Below are 17110 nucleotides of genomic sequence, written 5' to 3' on the forward strand. Positions count from 1 at the left end.
TAAGATAATTGATGAAATTGATTTAACCTAGAAATGGCTGATAAACAAGAAGAAAAACCCAAAATAGATACTAGAAACACACAAAGTTTACCTTGGGAAAACCCTTCTCAAAAATAATACCCAGCCACATAATAAAATTCACTTTTATTGATCATATAATGTTCAAGTGTACAATGCTTTTTTCTTGATATGATATATATAATATAGAGACTTTTCTAATTACAATTGCAAGTCTTTAATTTCCCAAAGCATAATTTTTTATTTTTAAATACAACTCTTTGGATTGCCATGCCTCGATGCATGTCAAATGACTGGTCTTTGTATTTAATATTACAATTTTGTCATAAATGTCCTCTTTAGTTGAAGGTGACCATAATAGTATTAACGTCCTGAGGTAAAAATCTCCATTGCAACTACAAATACTCCTTAGTGAGAGAGATCTTTAGTTGAACAATCACAAAGGGTTGTAACCGAAAATGTCAATGGTAAAATCTAATTGCATAGGTCCAATTTTTTTTCATGAAATCACTCAACATGAAAATCCTACAACACAATCAACTTTCATCACAGATTCTCTCAACGTGATATTGTCAAGAAAACTCTCAACATGACACTGAAAGAATAATAAGCCGATAGGCTTTTAATGTGGGTTTGCTGTCGTACTTTTTGCCCAAACCTGTAAAACCATTTTTTGGGGAAAATTTGTTCACGTTAAGTAAACGATGTTCGTATATATATAATTTTATTTGAAAAATTTCTTTTTATCTATTTTTCAATGAGTAAAATAATTATTACTAATTATCTTTTTTATCAATCAACTTGAAAGTTAAAATAAATAATAACACTATATGAAACAATAGCACAATGGATAAAATTAATTGTATAAAACCTAAATATTATGTTTTTTTAGATAATTTATGTATATATGTAAGTTTTTTTGATAAATTATATATATATTGATAAATTATAGGATAACAAAAATGATGCCTTGGATGCGCAGAGATGGGCGAGATGGTAGACACAGAGACTTTAGGCATTTTGTGCTTGGGACACATGGATTGTCGAGAATGGAGAGTGGGGCCAATAGTGGATCGTGGTAGTTTTCAAACTTTCATCGGGATAAATAGACTACTAACGGTGTTTTTAAACAAAGGTTTAATAAGGGTAGGAGCAGGGGTTTGCAGAATGACCAAAGGCTTGGGTGGAAAGGAAACGGTGCCCCACAGCGTTTTGATGGCAACTTGGCTATGCATCGTTGCTTTGATTTTAAGCAGATTGAAAGGAAGTTTTGGCGATCCAAACAAGCCCAACAGGTGCCGACGGTGGTGGCGGGTATGTCTTTTGATATCCAAAACAGTAATATTTTTAGGGTTTCTACTCTGCCAGTGTAGTATCCTTCTTGGGGTGAGTTGGTTAAACGCCTTCAGTGTAGGGCTTTTTTTTGAAATGGTTAGGGTCGTGGCCTGTGAGAAAAATCCAAGCTTGGTTGCTTGATAACTGGGGACAAAATATGGTGCTCAAGCCTTTTTTTATATATGTGATTAGCCCAAATTTCAACCCAGAGATGGAAAAGGTGAAGGTCTTGATATGGGTAAATTTAAAGAATCTGCCATGGGAATATAAGGATGATGAAACTTTGAGGATGATAGGTAATAGTTTGTGGGTTTTTTCTTAAATTTGAGGAGGTGCTAGAAAAGAACCATTTGTATCAATTTTCCAAGATTTTGGTTAAGATGCAAGAATGTTACTTTGTGCCTGATTTCATTGCCCTTTGCACATCGAAAGGGGAGTTTGTGGTGAGCATTGATGTGGATTACGTGGATCATGTTAATCCTTAGGGGCAGTTGGGGAAAGGAAAGGGTAATTTGGAGAACTCTTGCTTAGATATGATGAAGCATATCGACCAACAGCGGGAAATTATTCCCCCGTGGTCTATCTCCTTTGAGGAGGAAATGATATGCAAATATAACATGATTGAGGTTTGTTCTGAGGATTCAGATAGAAACCAAAATGATATTGGTTGTAGGATAGGTGGTGGAGAAAAGGTGGTGACTACAACCCAGTCAACACAGGTGGTGATTGAAACCTCTTATTCCCAGCAGTTTATCCAGAACACCTTGGGAAAAGCTCCTTCTCATCAAGACTTTATTTCTGTGGTTTTGGATGCCTTAGATAAGAGTGGTGGTGTTATGGTGGAGAAAGATATTCTGTATCAGAGGGAGGCAAATGGCATGGAAGCGGCGGGGGTTCCATCTTCTCCAAGGGGTAAGGAGTGGGTGGATGAGGAAGTTTTCAAAGACATTCAGATTTCTCCTATCCGAACGCTAGAATTCTTTTTGGACAGTGAGAAGGAACGAAGAAAAGATGCACCGGTTTCAGAATCTGAATTCTCATATGATGAGGATCTTGAAGCTGATGAGTGTGGGGTCTTGGATTCTTTGGTGTTGGAGGAAGAGCGTTCCATTTGAATGACTCCCTATGGTATTTGCAAACCTAAAGTTGTAGAAAAGAAGAAAAGGGGCCCAAAATTGATGAGTGTTAAACTTGTTATGGCTAGCTGTGCATTGGACCGGGCTAAATTGTTGAGATCAAGAAGAGGATATACCTCTTTTCGGAGGTCATGAGGTTGCTTTCGTGGAATGTCAGGGGTTATAATGCCCCTAACAAACAACGCTTGGTCAAATGTGTGCTTGATCAGGCTAATTCAGATCTTGTTTTCCTTCAAGAAACGAAGCTTAGCGATGAAGGCAAAGAGGTTTTTTTTAAAAGAAATTTTTAAAATGGAGGCGTTTGTTGGTTGATGTTGATGGTGCCTCTGGGGGTTTGGATATCCTTTGGAAGGAGGCCTTTGTTGGCATCTCTTTGGTGGAGTTTGGCCCTCACTGGCAACTTGTTCTCATTTCTTCTTTTCAGCTGTAGATGAGTTTCTTGGCTTTTAATGTATATGGGCCGTGTCAATAGACCCAGAAGTCCCAATTATGGGCAACCTTGTCGGACAAATTGAGTTTGGGGGAGGGCAAGCTAGTATTGTTGGGTGGTGATTTTAATGCTATTCTATCTCTGAGTGAGAAATTAGGAGGGGTTACAAATTTAACTAGGAGTCATCAGGAGTTTGCTGATTTTGTTCTCATGAATAATCTTCAAGATTTACCCTTCTTTAATGGAGAATTCACATGGACAAATCATAGGAAAGGCTTTACTAATATTGCTGAAAATATTGATCGCTTTCTTTTGGGTGGCAACTGGTTGGGCACAGAGTGGTTATGCCAAGTGGACATTTTACCTCTTATAGGTTCTGATCACTTCCCCATCTGTTTGAATATTAGGGATGATTATGCTCCGGAGTGTGCCCCTTTTCGCTTTGAAAAGATGTGGTTGCAAGAAAATGGTTTTATTGATCGTATTAAAGATTGGTGGAGCTTAGCACCTAAATGTAAAGGTTCTTGCGCCTTCAAGTTTTTTAAGAAATTACAGTTCTTAAAGGAGCAATTGAAAGTATGGAATAGGGAGGTATTCAAAAATATCTTTGATGAAAAGTTCAAGGTAGAGAAAAAGTTAGTAGAAGTCAATGAGGTGGTCATGATTGGAGGCATGGATGAGACTCTTTACCAGCAGGAGAAGAATCTGAAAACAAACTATGCTACAATCTTACAGAAGGAAGAGATTTTTTGGAGGCAGAAGTCTTGTGAATTATGGCTCAAGGAAGGGGACCGAAATACCAATTTTTTTCACAATTCTGTGAAGGAAAGGAGATCTATTAACAAAATCTTCTCCATTAAAAATTCAAATGGAGATATTATTTCAGACCAAGCACAAATTAACGGGGAGGCCATTAAGTTTTTTAAAACTTGTTAGGCATTCAACACATGGAGGCTCCTGAGGAGGATTGCAGGGGCTTGTTGGATGGTATTCCAAAACTGATTAATGATGCCCAGAACAGAATGTTGACTAGCCTGATGTCGAGGGAGGAGGTCAAATGTGCCCTGTTCAGTATGGGTAAGGAGAAAGTTCCTGGTCCAGATGGGTTTCTTGCCCTTTTCTTTCACATGGCTTGGGATTGTTTGGGTGAGGAGCTTTGGGAAGTCGTTGAGGAGTCCAGAAGGAAAACTTTTGTTTTCAAAGATTTGAACAATACCTTTTTATCCCTCATACCCAAAAAGGGAGAGAGAGTGACTTTCAATGACTTCAGACCTATTTCACTTTGCAATATGGTTTATAAAGTGATTTCTAAGGTAATGGCGAATAGACTCAAGTTGGTGTTGCCTACTATTATTTCTTCTAAATAGAGTGGGTTTGCTCCTGATAGATCTATCTATGAAGGTATTATTGTTGCCCATGAAGCCATTCATTCTTTGAAATTAAATAAGGAGGTTGGGATGATGATTAAATTGGATATTCGTAAAGCTTATGATAATGTGAATAGGCCTTCCCTACTTAAAGTTCTTGACAAGTTTGGCTTTAGCTCGGATTGGTGTAAGTGGACCCTTTCCTGTATTGATTCCCCTTGTATCTCTGTTCTTGTCAATTGAAACCCCCAAGGCTTCTCTGAAATGAAGAGGGGAATCTGCCAAGGGGACCCTTTGCCCCCCTTTCTTTTTATTGTTTTGGCAGAAGTGTTGGGGAGATCGATTTCAAAAGCTAGGAAGGATAAGTTGTGGAATGGGCTACAGGTTGCAAGAGGTGTGGATCCGATCATGTATTTACAGTTTGTTGATGATAAATTTTTAATGGGGGAGGCTAGTATTAAGGAGGCTCATTGTATAAAAAAGGTGTTGGAAGTTTATGGTGAAGTCTCGGGACAGTTCATCAATTGGCAAAAATTTGAGATTTTCTTCTTTAATGCTGCAAGTAAGACTCAAACAAAGATTTGTAGTCCTTGGGATTCAACATGGGAGTTTGCCTAATAAGTATTTAGGGATTCCGTTGTTTCAAGTTAGGAATAATTTGAATCTTTGGAAGGATTTGATTGACAGCTGTGTTAAGCATTCAGATGGATGGAAAGGGAGATGGTTGTCATTTGCAAGAAGGATTTTATTGCTTCAGATTGTTATATCTACAATTCCCACCTATTCGATGGGCTGTTTGAAGACTTTGGTGGAAGTGCTTAAGTTTATAGAACAAAGAATGAGGAAATTCCTTTGGAATGGAACCCTCAATGAATATAAAATTCCATTGATAGCATGGGAAGCTCCGTGCAATCCCAAGAAACAGGGTGGTGTGGGATTGCGAAGATGGCAGGATGTTAATAAGGCTTTGGGTGCAAAGTTAGTTTGGGATATGTATGATAATCTGAACCAGCTTTGGGTTAAAATTCTACAGGCTAAATATTTAGACTCTAGAGATCCATTAAGAATCCTTACTTTTAAAAATCCTCCTAAAGGATTAGCGGTGTGGAATTTTATGCTTGATTGTAGACCTATTATTAGTAATCATATATCGTGTCAAATTGGAAATGGGGAAACTGCATCCTTTTGGCACAACTCTTGGAATGGTTTGAGTAGGTTGGCTGATCTCGAATGTGTTGAGGATCTCATTCGAATTATGGAAACTGAATGGGGAGAGACAGTAGATTGCCATGTGGAGGAGAAGCAGTCAGAGGTGGGTGTTTACTGGAGGTGGAAGGATTTCTCCCATTTGCAGCTATCAAAGGAACTGCATTTGAAGTTGAAAGGTATTTTTCAAGGTAGGCAGGTGAGTCTCAACAATAAAGAGGATAGAATTATTTGGTGTGCCTCAAAAAGTGGTGGTTATTTTGCTAGATTGGGATACCAGCTTAGGAGTTTTATTCCGGTCTTAGTTGTCTGGCCTTATTCTTTGTGTTGGAACAAGCTATGCCTACCCAAAGCTGGTGCCTTCACTTGGCTAGCCTTGAAAGACATGATTCTTACGGATGATAGGAGATACAAGTTTGGTTTTGTGGCCCCTTCTCATTATGTTCTTTGTCTTAGTGCTATGGAAACTACGAATCATCTGTTGGTGCATTGTACCTTTGCTCAACATTGTTGGATGAGCCTGAGGAGGCAATTATGTTGGTCGACTTCCCTACTTGAAACTCTATTAGGTGCTTTTCAAAGTTGGTTGTTGAACTTCAAAAAATTTGTTTTTAAAAATCTTTGGACCATTAGCCTAGCCTTGGTGGTTTGGGAGGTCTCGAAGGAGTGAAACAGGAGAATTTTTCAAAATAGATCGGAGAGTATGAAGATGGTTTGGGATAGAATTCACCGAGCTAATAAGGAGTGTATAAATGTGAACGGTGTGGTCCAACATTCGAGGAGACCCTTCAATTGGTGGGATAATAGAGTGCAAAAATTCTGGCATGGAGTCAAAATTAAATGGGCTAATGATGGTGGAAGGGATGATAAGGTGCGAATAGACAGGAAAGCGATTAGATGATGCCTGCTTAAAGGGAAGTGGATCAAAATCAATTTTGATGGCGCCTTTAAAAGAAATAAAGGATTATCAGGAGCAGGGGCTATAGCTAGGAATGCAACAAGGAGCATTATTGGTTTTGCAGCGAAGCGATTAGTGGATGGAACTAATATGACAACAGAGGTGGAGGCTGCACTTCTGGTGGTGCTATTGGGCAAAAAATTGGGTGTTATGCATCTCTATTTGGAAGGGGATTCTAAAGTCATCATAGATGGCATTGTTAGAGGGATGATGCAAGCTTGGATATATCAACACCCTATTTAGAGGATTAGAGAGGAGTTGGGAAGTTTTCTAAAATTTAAAGCGAATCATGTTTACTACGAAGGGAATGTAGAAGCAGATATGTTGGCCAATTGGGCAACAACTTTCCCTAAGGGTAGCTTAACTGTTGTTGAGGATTATTGATTAGTGTTTTGTGAGGATGATTTTGAATTTGGTAACGTTTACTAATCGAAGGATGATCATTTATGAACATTAAGTGAAGTTGGCAGATTTGATAGGGCCACGTGTGTGGAGGATGGGAGATCGACATTTTGTATATCCGTTTTCAAACGATAAGATTTTGTCAGAGATGCAGATTGTTTTGGTGGAGGAGTTTTACAGAAGCAGAGTTAGAAAAAGTAGTTTAAGTGTGCATTTTAAAGGCATCCATACGAATGGCAGGAGCTTATCTTTATTAGGAAGCAAGATGGTGTTTTTGTTCAATTTTTGTTTTTTAGCAAGTTCAGAAAGAAGGCAGTGATGGAGGCCTCATTTGCTTTGGACTTTGACAAGCAGTTGAAAGTTTTTTAAGGGGCCGATCAGCAAGGAGCGGCTAAAGGGCCTACTGAAGATTAAAACAGAGGGCATGATCGAAGCAATATTAGGAGTGATTGGCTCCCAATTCCAAGAGTGAGTGGTAAAATAACGTTGCAATTTGGATGTGATCGCCATGGTGGTAGCATGGGGGCTGGAGCTGAATATTACAATGGAGGAAGTGGGCTACGTGGCGAGGTCTTTGTTCGAGAAAAAATTGTTGGGTGGTCTTGACTCTATCCTGGAATGGTCGGTCTTGGGGATTGGTTATCACTTTTCTAAATGTTTCGAAGAGAAGGATGAGGGGTGGCGATACAGTTATATCCCTTTCCTGAGGTGGAAAGCCAAGGTAGATAAGCAATCCCTTTACCATGAGGCGCAACAAGCATGGGAGAAACTGCAAGCAGAGCTGAATAGGGCAGAATGCAACGAGGATCAACTAGTGACTGAATGAGTAAACTTTCCCCATCGTCGACGCAGTCCACAAGGTGGGAGAATGGCATCCAAAGGATAGGGGAAGGCTTTGGCGGAAGGATATGGTGCTATGCAATGCTTCGCGGCTGATGGTTGAAGTTTTTTGTATAGACTGATAATATTGTATGTAGTGTCTAGTATTGTATTTTGTAGTGTTGTATAGCCAGGTGCGGGTGGTTAGTGGTTTTTTATTTAAGCTGTCGGTATTGTCTGTAAATTTGGGAGGCAGCTGTAGGAAGGGTTCTTTTGATGTATATGAACTATGGTTGGTTGCTCATGAAGAGCTTTTTGTAACCTTTTATTATTAATAATTAATATATATGATATATTATTGACCAAAAAAATAATAATTAAAAAATATATTTTTGATCGGTAAGAGGTCAAAGCCAAGGTTCATTATTATTATGTGATGTGATTAATTGTTATTATTTATTAAGCTTGTGTAGAGTCGAACTCAAGACCTCTCCAATAAGAGGCTTACAATTTACCGTCGTGTTGTAGGCTCTTGCCTTAATTAAAATAATTATTATAAATTTTCCTTTTTATTAATTAAAAATAATAATTCTTGAGTGAATAAAAATAAATATAAAAAATGCAATGATTACATTTAAAGAAAATAAATCTTAATAATATCTTTAGAACTTTAAATAGTAAATTTAAGATTACTTTTTATAATAAGAATTAAATAAAAAATTTCTAATTTTTTATTTTTGTAAAAAATAATTCTCATTTATTTAATTAATTTAAACAAACTTAATATATTGAAGTTAAGATTATTATTTTTAATCAAAAATTAAAATAATTTTTTTTTCAAATATTTTTATTATCATAAAAAAAAAATATTGTGCATTTAATTAATAAAAAAACCTTTATAAAAATTTCATTAATGGAAAATGTATGTTGTTTTTTACTTTTTTTTATTAAACAATTTTAAAATTAAAAAAATTAATTGTATAAAACTTTAAAAAAATAATGTCAAAAAGATATGTATTCATCAAATAAAGTATTAGAAGGACAAAAAATCTCATTCTATAACAAAAATCCTTGAATGAATAAAATAGAAAAAATCTAAATGTCATGATGATATATTCACATTTAGATTTGTATTGATTGAAAAAATATATTTTAATTTTAATTTTGGCAATAAAATTAATGTTTCTTTAATAATTATAATAATCAATATAAATTATCTTTTTTATTAGATAAAATACAAAAATTAGAATAAATAATATAAGACCCTTAAATCTCTAAAATAATAAATAATTTTTTTTTGTAATTTTAAATTATTATAAAAACTATGCATAAATCTTGTCACGTGGGGTCAAATGAGCTTCCACCTTCACGTGGTTGGCCTTGATTAGTAGAGAATATTAAACTATTTTTGAAACCAAGTGAAACTCAATATTAACCTATTATATATATTTTTAATATACAACATGCTGTTGCAATTGTGACAACTTGTTTTATGGGCAGCCGCTGCCTCAACAGAATTACTATTGACATTGAGATGACAATCACTAATGGTTGGGTGTTGCTCCAACAACATTTTCGTCGCACACCCATCGCCATTTTGACGTCACTTTCGTCAGATGCTTGTTGGACTTGTGACGACCGATTGAAACTATAGGCCGTCATAATTGTGATGGAAGCTCGCGTCATTGCAATTTGCAACAACAAAAGTCCTACACCTGTTCAACGAAACCCAATTCCAATTACTGTTGCTTATCTGATGGGTGACCGTTGTAATTTGAGCCCAAATGTAGTAGTGACACCACCTTGCTTGTTCATATCTCCTTTCTGTTTGATCTCTTTCTGATCTCTCATTGGCTGATTCACTCCTTTAGTTCTACTTGAGATTTTATCTTCTCTCCACTTGGTTCACCTGGCTCTTCAATATTCTTTCAGCTTCAACAACTTTGCACATTCACCACCTTAATAATAAAAATAAACTTTCAATTGACAACCTTATCATTATTTGATCAACAAAAAAATTTGTCTTGAACATCTCCTTAAATAGTAGTCTTTGAGCTTCTAGATTCTTCTATTTATTGTCACTTACTCACAACCTGTGATCTCAAATATTACCAAATACAATGTGTCTATTCACATAGAAAATATAACTTTCATAGAACTTTGTGCTCATCCTTATCCTTCTTCAATCTCCATCATCAGATCATCATTGAATTTTTCTAGTCATTGATCTTGTAAAAAACTTTGACTCATGCCTTTGACCATCTTGAACATCTCATATTTTCATCAAAAGTTGGCCTCAGATTCTAGCTGCAAAAAAATGTTATTTAAGCTGTTACTCAGTAAACATAATATTTCACTCGAGTAATATAGCACTCGGTCAATACTAGACTTGCTCGATCAATACTAGACTTCCAACTTAACTTTGCCAACTTCTCAACAACACTGTAGTCACTTGGTGAATACTATCTTCCTTCTTCAACCTTGTCACTCAGTTAAGATTTTGCAGCTCAATACATAACTATATTACATGATTATAAAACAAACCAATATTGCATTATCACTGTCTAGCTCATTCAAGTGCCCATTGAATACCATACTTATCAACTTTGTCTTCAACATACTTTCTTCAAATCCTCTTCATTAATCAAATGACATGACACTCTAATGAATCAATATAATGTCTAGCCAAATAAGACTTGACATCAATAGCAACATTACAACTAATATGACTCTTTTATATACACTCATAGAATTACCAATTACATTATTAGTTTGGGCTAACACACTTTTCATTGAGAAAATTACTCACATCCTTTCTTTCTCTTCTTCTCTTAGTCATCGATCTCTCTCCTATTATGGCCTTGGAGCTTGCAAAAGCCAAATCACTTGGAGGATTGGTGGATTCTTTGCCTCCTTGCTTATGATAGGATTCTTACCAAGAGTTTGAGTTGAGACCATACTCTCACTGAAGTGGGGGCTAAATGCATTGTCTTTAATTGGAAGAACTTCAATTTAATGATGGTTTAGCACCTATTTACTGAGATTTAAAGCCATGTATGCATTTAATTTGCATTCTCCCCTTTCTTCTCATCTCTCTTTACTCCTCTTAGATGGAACAAGGGTATGACCTAATAGATTCTCCTTGGCATTTCATGATGAAAATATTGAGATAATATTTATCCACTCAGGTCCTCCATTTCCTTCTTCAATCACTTAGAACCTCTTTTACACACCAAAAATGGGTTCTCATGAGATTTGCACTAGATTCCCGAAAATAAGGACTTTTTCTGGGATCCCAAGGGTTTCTATGCTTGGGCATCAAGGACACAATGTGTCATTGCTTGTAAGGAAACTCAGGTGCGGAAACAGCTTCCTACACTAATCTCATAAAGAAAGTATGATGCAAATCCTATTAAAATCTTCTTCACTTACATATTCAATATCATGTAAACAACAATATTGCAGCCAACCATGCATACAGAAAATAGACAGAGAAAGGAACACATAACACAAGGATTTGCTGGTGGGGAAAAACCTTTCGGTAAAACAACCCCACCCCTTAAGAACCTGCACAATGTATTATATTCAACACAAGGCTATAATACACTTGCAATGCAAGTTCAACATCAACAACAGAAGACTCCAGTAGCTACTCGCAGTACCAACAATACACCTTTTTTGCATCACATCTCTTCGCAACCCTAAAAATGCTTATAACATGCGCTTCACTTTAGGGCTACTCCCAAAGGTAAACTGTATTAGGGTTTTACCATTCTCCAAGAAAATAGGAACCCCAAAATTTTTTTTCGGAGCGATGCCCCGAACCCCACTATTGGGGTAGAGTGTACAGTACTCAAATATCTTAGTTGCCACATGTCTTCACTTGTCATTGAATCTTCCTAACATAGCTCTTACATGTCATAGGAATCTGTCATAACCGTTTTAGTCATGATCTCCTTACACACAATTCAAGATGTCGACACATCAACATTATTTGCAAGAAATACATTTTACAAAACAAATAATAAGAATAAGAATTATACAAGGTTGAGACACCTTATTCCTAACATTGCTGACATAGTGCATCATCCATGATGTAGTGCATCACTACATCATTGATGACATAGTGTTCGCTTGATTGAGACCCATTTTTGGGTCACCTTCTCAGCCCAAGTGTTGGGGTTGATCCGAGACATTAAATTCTTGCCCGATTGATTGACAAGAGAAAGCTTATTTTAAATCCTTTACAAGCACCTCGTTTTATCCATATTTCCACAATCTATCAATTTCATGCCTAAGCACTCAAGCACTTCAGCATTCAAACATCTAATCCATCTTCAAGTACATTCAAGGAGATCATTTTGAAAGACACTAGACAAGAGATCTCTTGCATTCAAGGTGATTTTAAGAAGCTTCAAGGAGTTCATTTGGGGGATTCGTCATATCTTCCATGTTCATGTCCACAACCTTTCAAGATATAGCTTCCTTAATTGGTAATAGTTGAGTTTTTTTATCAAGAGAGGGCTTCTACATTCATCCTTCTTCTACAATTACATCCTCTTGATTCATTCAATTGGTAGAGTGATCTCATTACATTCAGTTTGAGATATCCTACTATTGCAAGGTAAATTTGTGCATTAAATTTACAATTTAAATATCTAATTATCTTAATTTCAACGTTAATTGCTAAAATAGGGTTTAACCAAGGCAAACCCCACATTAACAAAACAAAACAAAACAATTTTTATTACAAGTTACAAACTTTAGAAGGAAAAATATATCATAGATTTAGATACACTTTCCATAGAACTTCAGAGATTCATAATTTGTTTCATGATTGGACATAGAAGGTCATGGACACAATGTGACCTTGACCTCCCTCCAGATCAACCTCGACCTTCCATATTGACCTTGACTAAGAGCCAAGAAATTTATGGGTTTCAGAGATCATATTATTTCAAGTTCTAAACCAAATATGTTTATTGTTTCAAGTTGCATAGAAACTAAATAAATAGATCCAATATTTCTCCTCACTTCAAGGTAAGTCATTTAATTTCTTTCTTCATTTTAGCACATCTACGTTCTATATCTTTAGTCTTAATTGAAATTCATATCTCTTTCTACATTAGATTTTTAAGGGTCTTTCATTCTTTCTCTAATTCTATAATCACTAGATATTTGTTTGCATTGGTTCTCCTTTATCATTTGGATTGCACTAATCTTCTTAGATCTAATTACCTTAGAGTTTTAATTGATCAATCTCTTTAACTTCCCTTTGAAGTATAAGCTTAATCAACCCCTAAAATTTGGAGTAATTGAAATCTTTTTTGATTGCTTCACATTTCACCTTTTACAATTGTCAACTACTCTTCTATAGTCAAAATCATAAGCTTATTCATGGATTATATGTCGTCTTCATTCTTCCCTCATTGATCATGTTCCTTCACTAATCATGCACATGTCTTGACTTTGCTACCAAAGTTGTCATAGTTTCCATCAATGACAACCATACATCTTGATTATGATTTATACCAATATTCCATCACAGTGCTAACAAATATTAAGTTAACTTATCAACATGTGACACTAAACAAGAGGAAGACTTAAAACCAAAAAGTTAACCAAGTAATAAGAACAATATCCAAACACTTTATATAAGGGTTTACAAGGTGACCTGAGTCATAAAATTCTACAAAATATCATAAATTAATTTAGAAAATTGAACCTTTTCCTAGGTCTGAAGTGTCACAATTAATGGGCTCCAACACCACCTGAACTCACTCTAAACATTCTCAATATCCCTCCAAGGGTTTCTTGACATTCGTAGATCCAACTAGTATCTTTTTGGGGGTCAAATTAAGATTCCAACATCAAAAAAGTATTAGAATCAATTGAAAGAAATGTCAACGTTGGACCCAAGAACCTAAACAAGACCTATGGACACCAAAATGAACATGTAATGGTACATCTTCCTTTGTATTTCCAAACATCTTGAACATTTTCTAGATTCCAACTTCTACACTAGTGTGTACTTGTAATTAGTGATTGCATTGTATTCCTTTGGATATTATAAGGTCTACGGTAGTGAGGCAAGGACCCCCAAATAATCCACACACATTGATGAAGTCTAAATAGATTGAAGAAACCTAAGGAAAGATTAAAAAAATTGGTTTGGGGACATATTATGCAAAAGAATCTTTGGAAGAGTATGTAACATAAGTGAAGGAAGGTTCAAGTGGATCTTAAACACATCCATTCCACCCTTAAATCCCCAAAATTGGTTAAAAAATATTTAAAAATCTGTTATTACCTATACACCAAATTGAGACACTTTACAACACTTTATGCATTATTAAAAAAGGACATAGATTGACTCAATAGTATTGAAATGCACCCAAATTTTGATGAATTCATATGAAATTGCTAGAAGAGGAATATGCCACCCTTAAGACACCACAATGAACCATCTATATTTAAGCACCAAATAAAGTGTTCCTATGCAACTTTTATCGTAATAATTTATTTTCTTATAACGAAAGATAAAAAAATCGTGTCTAGTACCAACATTGACACATGGGTAAGCCACAAAGTTGTGGTAGAAAAAAGGTCGCACACTTTTTTGCTTATCTAAGCCATAGTGCAATTGCACTATGGTTTGGGTGGGATGAGCCTTAGGTTTGTGAATTTGTAAAGGTAGCGTGATCACACTATAGTGCAATCGAGCTGTTGAAAAAACTTATAAATAAAAAAATCGGAGGGTTTCCCTTCATTTCTCTATTTCATTTGTTGCAATTCTGGCATCTTCCTCATTATCTAAAGGCTACAAATGTGCTGTTGCAAGTGATTTTCAAAATCAAATTGCATAAAAAATGGCTCAATGTTATTGGAAATCACAAACCAGTGGAAGCGGTATAAATCTTAACTCTTCTTTTTGCTAAATTTTGCGATTTTTAATGTTTTTCTATCAATTTTGATTTTGATTTGTTTATTTTTTAAAAATAATATTATTGAATTGTTAGGTAATGTAGAAAATCCATGACCAAACCCTCCACAAAATCATCCTGAAAACCCTTAAAATGAAGAACAACCACTTGCACAACCTCCACTAATCGAAAGACCTCCAGGGACCCAAGAAAATTTGTTGAATGAAATTGAAAGAGGGAGAACCAAGTTAGAAGCAATTATTAGGAGGCTAAATAATTTTCTTCAAAATAATTCTGGCAGGGTATAATTGGCACAATCCCTTCAGACCATTGTGAGTTAGGTAGTATTCGTTATTGGTCAGTTAAATCTATGGCATAATAAAGAGAAGAAGAAGAAATATATTATATTGATAAATTGTCCTATGCAGATGTTAAAAATAAGAATATTACAAAAGATGATATATGTGATTTTTTAGAAAGCAAGGAGAACAACACACCCTGAGAACTACAGCTAAGAGGTTCCCCATCGCATTAATGAAGATATTAAAACTAACTTTTGGGACAAATGGTGGATAGTGTTTGATGCCTCTCCTTGTAACAATCACAAAGTTTTGAAGTATTTATTTATGAAATTGTCCTATGAGTTGGTCCTTGGGGAGATCCCCAATTATTTTGATATTCTTCCTTCTCAGGGTAGAGGTGGGGGATCATCATTTGATAGGCTGGGGGAACTATGTAATGCTAATGTTGTTAGGGCACTTGTTGGAAAGCCGTAGGTGGAGCATGTTATTGTTCCTTCTGTTGTGAAGGAACACATAGAGGATGACACACTTGGAACTATTAGAGATTTTACTTAGAGCTTTATTCAGTGTATCACTCCTTTTATTGAGAATGAGCCTTGTCACTCTAGTGGAGGTCACATATGCACGTCATGTGGAGGTCTGTGCATATTTGTCACTACCAATAGAGAGGATGATGATAATGGGATAATGACAAATGACTTCCTGAGTGCTACATTCAACATTGATATATAGGTAAATATTAATAATTTTATTTTAAACTATTTTGATTATATCTCATATGTACACGAATGACTAATACATTAGTAAGTCTAGACGTTGTTCAAAATTCAGGGGCAAAGTGTTGTTGGCACTAATACTAATCCCACGACCTCATTTTACACCACATCGACAAATCCACAGGTATGTGCCCATGTATTAATTTAGATTAATATATCTATTTATAATGTAATCATATGAAATGTTGATTCAAAACTTTTATCCATGTGCATTAGTTTTGTGGTGGACCATCGACTTTCACATTGGACTCTGAGCATGTGCATGATACTACTCATGTAGAGGTATATTTGTTTGTATGTTAATTTGATTCAATCAAATATTTTTATTTAATAAATAAATGAATAATTAATTGAGTTAGCTTATTACATGATGATATGTAGAGTCAGAGTGGTCATGGTGATGTTGATTTGGGGTCACCTGGCTTTTGGATGACTTCATTTTCCCCATAGGTATATACATGTACTAATATATTTTAATTTTTATGTCTATAGTACATTATTTTTCACATGAATGTAATGTTTAATAAGTTTACATACACGTGCAATAGGTAAATTTTAGACCTTTGACATCAACACTGTACAATGAAGGATGCGGTGCTACATTCACAGAGGTATCCAAATTTTTTAATTGATAATGTGGTATAGGAAAAAAAAATATTATTCATAACTACATCTGATTACCATGTTGTATCATTTTCAGCTATTGACATTGGATACTCCTCCACATCTTCATTAGTCTATTGATCAAGGAGTTGCTACTACAATTGCTAGTTCTGAGCTATTGATTGAGGTATGAAATAGTTTGCATAATTTTATTTGTTCTTCACAATTTAGTTAGTATCGAAATTAGATATGATATTCATAAGTATGATCAAGTGATAATTTTGATCATTTTTTAAGGGACTTATTATTCCTGATCATCCACATGCCCCTAAGGTGGATGTAGAGAGGATTATTAGCCAATGGTAAGAAAATAGTTAGTTTTACGTGTACATATATTTTATTTTTGATGTATAATAGCTAATTCATTCACATATACTTTTGATTGTAATAGGTTGCATTACAAAAGAGTCTAGGCTGACAGACTAGTGAGCATGTTAGGAAGATCCCCTATACACGATAATCAAAGACAACTATCGGTTTGTTTTCTTCCCCTATCAGGAAGGAGTAGATATCTAGGGATGCACAATTTACACCTATACAACGTTATTGGAAATACATTTTGTAATATTATTTTTGATGCATGTTATTTTCAACATATGTTGGACATACATAACTGGATGTATATTTGATCTCTTTTATTATTATTTATATTTGATGTATGACATATATTTGATGTATGACATTATTAGACATATAGTTGATGTTTCAGATTATTGATGTATGACATTAATAGACCTTAAAGATATGGATGCTTGGATGTATTGGAACGTGCCTT

The 17110-nt window shown here is 35.2% G+C and overlaps 1 protein-coding gene across 1 annotated transcript; it reads left to right on the forward strand.

Moving 5' to 3' along the window:
- The first annotated feature begins 2620 nt into the window (after positions 1-2620).
- On the forward strand, positions 2621-3855 carry LOC149543341 (uncharacterized). The gene is made up of 2 exons (XM_089795791.1): positions 2621-2755; positions 2962-3855. The coding sequence occupies exons 1-2, from the start codon at positions 2621-2623 to the stop codon at positions 3853-3855; spliced, it is 1029 nt and encodes a 342-aa protein (XP_089651917.1).
- The last annotated feature ends 13255 nt before the right edge of the window (positions 3856-17110 follow it).

This window comes from Cupressus sempervirens, chromosome 8, assembly GCF_028749045.1.
Source record: "Cupressus sempervirens isolate cs-2001-9-10 chromosome 8, ASM2874904v1, whole genome shotgun sequence".
Taxonomy (NCBI): domain Eukaryota; kingdom Viridiplantae; phylum Streptophyta; class Pinopsida; order Cupressales; family Cupressaceae; genus Cupressus; species Cupressus sempervirens.